At 38.5% G+C, this 5299-nt stretch overlaps 1 protein-coding gene across 1 annotated transcript; it reads right to left on the reverse strand.

Annotated features, from left to right (window-relative positions):
• LOC308094659 (ependymin-like) lies at positions 1 to 3328 on the reverse strand (the record flags this gene model as incomplete). Its single annotated transcript, XM_080441429.1, has 4 exons — positions 1 to 151; positions 1541 to 1628; positions 2339 to 2522; positions 3215 to 3328. The coding sequence occupies 4 exons, from the start codon at positions 3326 to 3328 to the stop codon at positions 1 to 3; spliced, it is 537 nt and encodes a 178-aa protein (XP_080297555.1).
• Positions 3329 to 5299: the final 1971 nt, after the last annotated feature.

Here is a 5299-nt window from a genome sequence, read left to right on the forward strand (position 1 = left end):
TCACTGCTCTCTCTTGGTCTGCTCAGACAATCTGCTCATGGCAGCGAAGAACGTGTCAGGTTTCTCGGTCTCCTCCAGTTCAGCCTTGTTGCAGATGAATGAAGGATGGAAGTCCATGGGGTTTGTGTTGCCCACCACCCAGTTGACAGTACTGAAATGACAACAAGAGTTTTGGGGGGAATTTTGGCTGTGGCTTTTCTCCTATTCAGTACACTGTAAAGAAGGTGCTATACAAATAAAAACATAGTATTATAGTCACCACGTATCATTAGACCCCATTTACACTTTGCATTCAAATGTGTTCTGGATCTGGATATATTATCTGGGTTTAGAGAACATGCATGTTTGCAAGGTGGAAATGGGATCTTAATGTACAGCAATTTGTCTTAAATCTACATTTATTGACCACAGTACACCAGGACAAGATCTCACATACTCTATTATGTACTGTAAACTATATACCCTACAGTATATCTGGGGTCTTCAACGTTTTTTTCAGGCCAATGACCCCTTAGTTGAAAGAGACAAAGCAGGGATCCCCATATTGTCTTAAATTTTAATTGTGTTGCATATTAAACTTTTCCTTTTTTTCTTCTTTCTTTTTTAGAAAGCCTTCCAACTTGATAAGAGGCTTTCAAAGAGAAGCTCATTATCTCATCAATGTCTGTTGAGTGTGTTGACTGTTGAGAGATTTGAGACTACTGTAGCTTGAATTATTCCACATATTTTCTTCTTTTAAGTGACTATGGGTTTCCTCCAAATGATGCTGCAGGCTGCAGCTTGTCTAGCTTCAGCACTATCACCAGTGTTGTGTAAATAACAAATGTGTTTGTTTTCACATTATCTTTGCTATAATATGTTGGATTCATGTGTATTTTCAGACATTTACATAAAATAAAACGTTCCTATCCTAATGTGGCTGCCCCGGCCCCTGTAATAGCTCTGAGGACCCCCAGGCCTAGGGGACCCAGACCAAGCCCCCAGGACCTAGGATGACTATTGAAGCTGCCGTGTCCTGGTGGTCAAATCTGGTATTGCAAGACTTCTGCATTTTAAAGCACTACTGCGTGTGCTTCTATCATCTGAAACCCTAGTGCGCGTGCGCCTGCTAGGTGCTCTAATCTTCCGCATTTGGGCACCAAATTTGCAGAAGTAGAGTGCACTTTTGTTGCTTTGTGTGCTGGGTGAGCAACTTCATTGAAATGAATAGGTGTGGCGGGGCCGTCCGTTCTCTAGTTCTTTTATAACTATGACCCAGACCTCATGTTGAAGACCCATGCCCTATATCATGTCCAATAACATTTCTGCTTTAACACTGATATAACTGTAGCCTACATGTGACCATTTGAATTAATTTACACTCTTGGTAAGTAAAGCACAGAGAAACCTTGTCTACAGTGACCTTGTGGTTTTTAACTGTTGTATTAGTCTGGGTGGTAACTGTACTGAGAGATATTGGAAACGGTTTCAAATTCCACACTAACATAAAGTCCAAGGAAACAGGGAACAGTACTTTATAACATGCATACGGTTCACTAACTTGATAGTGTTCCAGCCAGACTCTGGAGAGAAGCTCATGATGGAGGTAGGGATGCAGCCAATCTCTGTGTAGACAGCCATGTACCCTCCTGAACACACAAGACATGGGACATGGGAGAAAATGAGACAATTTGAGTCAGAGTGATTGCAGCACATAACACACAGGCCCAGCTAGTTAATATACTGCAGCGCTGAAGTGCCCCAAGTCTCTACACAGTCCTTTCTTGCACAAGAGGCTGTGATATTCTGCCTAATTTTTATTTCATTATCTATTTTGACCATGCACCTTATGTATGGTATTGGCATCGTCTTTGTGTCTTGTTTTTTTTGTCGTTTTTTGTATGTATGTTTTGAAAAGGCAAAACTTTATGAGCTTTTATATCTGTAAACTTGTGAGATGATAATAAATTTCAACCTGAACTTGAGGTTATCATTTGTAAACACAAAAGACCATAACACACCAATTAATGCATCTCTAAAATATTTTGAAATCAGTCCAGACATCAGTTCAACATTTCATTATCTAATTGTTTAATATTACACAGCTTTGTTGAATACTTGATACTGTACTTCTGATTGGTCAATGTTTATGTTGCTAAGGAAGCAGAAGCTTGAAAGCTACTTTCCTAAGTAGTCCTGACACTTAATGATTCCTTAAATTATTAAATAATTAACATTAGGCACATAATCATGTGTTAACTCTCATTGCAAAAACGGACCCATAAGGATACATTTTTACACTCAGAATTAAACGTACAGCCATAACTGCATGCATGATTCTACATATATTTCCTTTTACCATTTTGGGGCAGCTTTCCAGTCCAGGTGTTGACCAGCACACCCATTCCGAAGCCAGAGGAGGAGCCCATGACCACCTGACCCATCAGTTCAGCATCTTTAGGCACCTGCATGGGGTTGAAGGTGGCATCCAACTGCTTCTTCTTGCAGGAGAATTTAGCCCAGTCAATCTCATAGTAGACTTTCTATTATATGAGAGAGAGAGAGAGAGAGAGAGAGAGAGAGAGAGAGAGAGAGAGAGAGAGAGAGATGTAAAAACCTTGTGGAAAAGGGATTTCCTGTTAATTACTTAGTTTATACTTGCTGTAGCCTTAGCCTGTTGGACATTACATGTGAGGGAGGGACTTTTGACATGTAGATAGAAATGAAAGGAAATTAGGAACAGTCATCAGAAAATGTAATGTCAGAAAGTATTTGAGAATATTTGCTTGAACCAGGATGGAACATCATAATTGAGATGTCGGGTAATTACAAAACAATTCATAAGTACATGCTATTTCTTTCACTGAGATTATATAATGATTTCTTAGCACTTGTATTGTCCATTGCAGCCATAGCTGAATTGGTAGAGAGCAGATATTTTCAAAAAAATATTAGGTCTATCTGAGCTTGTAGATCTGCTATTTTCACTATATTTGAAATAGGGCAAGTGGTTAATTCATAACGTACTTTCCCCTTCCTAGAAATGTATTTGAGTCAAAAGTACAATATTTGTCTTTGAAATGTGTTGGAATGAAAGTCAACAAGCATCCAAAAATTGTGAAGTACAGATACCCCAAAAATGTACAGTACTCAAGTAAATAAAAGTATTTACTGACCACCACTGCTACCCATCTGGCATCAGTATGGCAGTAGGAAAACTGTGAAATGACAGTACCTGTTTGAAGAGCATCAGCTGGTCCACTGCAAAGGTCTCGTTGCCAGCTATTCCCATGCTTCTGACACGAAACCTCTGACCGAAAGCGTCATAACTGATGGATCCCTGGCCCATAACTCCATTGCTAAGTGACTAGGGGGCAAAGAGAGAGAGAGAGAGAGAGAGAGAGAGAGAGAGAGAGAGACAGAGAGAGAGAGAGAGAGAGAGAGAGAGAGAGAGAGAGAAACATTTATTTTGAATCTATACAATTGACCAAATTCTCATGGTGGCCATTTGGCCCTCACATGAAATATGTGAATGTGTTTAATAGGATCATACGCACCATACTATAGTGTCCATTCAGCAGTGGTGGCACCACTATGTACACAAGAGGGCAGACAGAATGACATTTTTAAACAATAAAAAAGATTGATTCTTCAGAGCGAATTCAAATATTTCTATTGTACTTAATGTTATTCTGTTCTAGTTTACACACTGATTTCCAAAACATTCCACTGCCATATCAAGTCAAAGTCCATATTACTCATGAATAAGATCAGTAATATCAAAAGATGAAAAAATATTGTCGTAGGCTTAACTCTGAAATTCCAGCGACAGATTTTCACATGAATAAATGTGTGTAGTGCGATATGTGTTGGGAAGAATAACATAGGATTACATATCACCACATATTTGAATGTCTTAAGCCACAGATCTGATTTTGATTTGAGTTTTGGTAAACTTTTAGATTGGTTGTCTCCCAGTAGGCCATGCCGTATAATATCAATAAATAGTATATCATCGCCGTTGGGTGAAAACCTTGTACTGTATGTCCAAAACCATTACTTTTCAGAAAATGGAAAGAGGAACCTGTGTTCCAAAGGATCCGATGTACAGTAGTTATCATTTAGTCACAAGCTGTTGGAGCATAAACAAAAAAAGAAAAACAGGCCCTAAGGTCATGAACATTTGTTCCAAATCAAAATCCCATATACTTTTAAAATCAGGTAATATAAGAACTGTGTTCTAAAAATACAAAAATGGCTTCAACCTGGTGTCCCTTTTTTAGGCATTTCAAGGTTTCTGGCACCTGGGGACTTGTTTCCATTGTGGTCCTATGTATGAGTCTCAACTGTTTTGGAAATACATAAATACACACACATTGTATTAGATATTTTTCTGTTTAAAACATTGTAGCTCACCACAGGGCTTGGGCTTCTGTGCAACAGTTGACACCAGTGCCAGGCTGAAACAGGCCAGGAGACTTAGGAGGTTCATGATGAAAGAGTGGAGTGTTCCAGGAAGAGGATCTGAGAGCGCTCTGGCTTCAAGGTTACACACACCTCCCTATATACAGTACCTGCTAATGCACAGGTGGCCTCACTCACACGGTACTCTTGACTCCCATCCGGTGAATATGACGTAAATGGAAAGGTTGAAATGGCTTTCCTGATAAGGTTATGCAACGGATCAAGATAACCAGAGTAACACTGAAAATTTGCTTTTTTTCAATAAAGTGTGAGTGAGAAGGAGCTGCTCCCTGAATTAACAGTTAATTACTATAAAATTGTTTGGTTTGATATTCTCCACTGTTGCTACTAAAAATAAACTAATTTCAAACAGTTTTTCCCTTTTGAAAAATATGATTATTTTGTCATGGTCTCAATTAGGTTTCAAAAGATCCTGGTATTGGTTTTGACTTAATATTGTATGGCTGTCTGTACATCTTAAACAACCTCAGCAAAACACAGGGCTTTGAAAGCTGAATATATGGTTTCTTGTTTTTTTTCTTACACACCCCACCACTTACAGTATATAAAAGTATAATCTTGTATTGTGGGTTTTTACACCTTAGCCTTGCTGTACATTATGTATTTTTATGGTAAAACCAGGGGAAATGATCAATTATGACAATGAAATTATGTAATTTGACATTAATATTTTCAGTTATCTAAATAATGTGCTTTTGTAGCTACCTGTAGCCTACATATTTGTCAAAGAGAGATAAACCCCTTTTCCTGACTGCCATGTTTTTGAACATACTGTATGTCTACATTAAGAGTCATGTCATGTGGACACTGGTCAATCAATTTATCCTTTCAAAGA

Source organism: Gymnoscopelus braueri (assembly GCF_963280865.1).
Source record: "Gymnoscopelus braueri genome assembly, chromosome: 2".
Classification (NCBI taxonomy): domain Eukaryota; kingdom Metazoa; phylum Chordata; class Actinopteri; order Myctophiformes; family Myctophidae; genus Gymnoscopelus; species Gymnoscopelus braueri.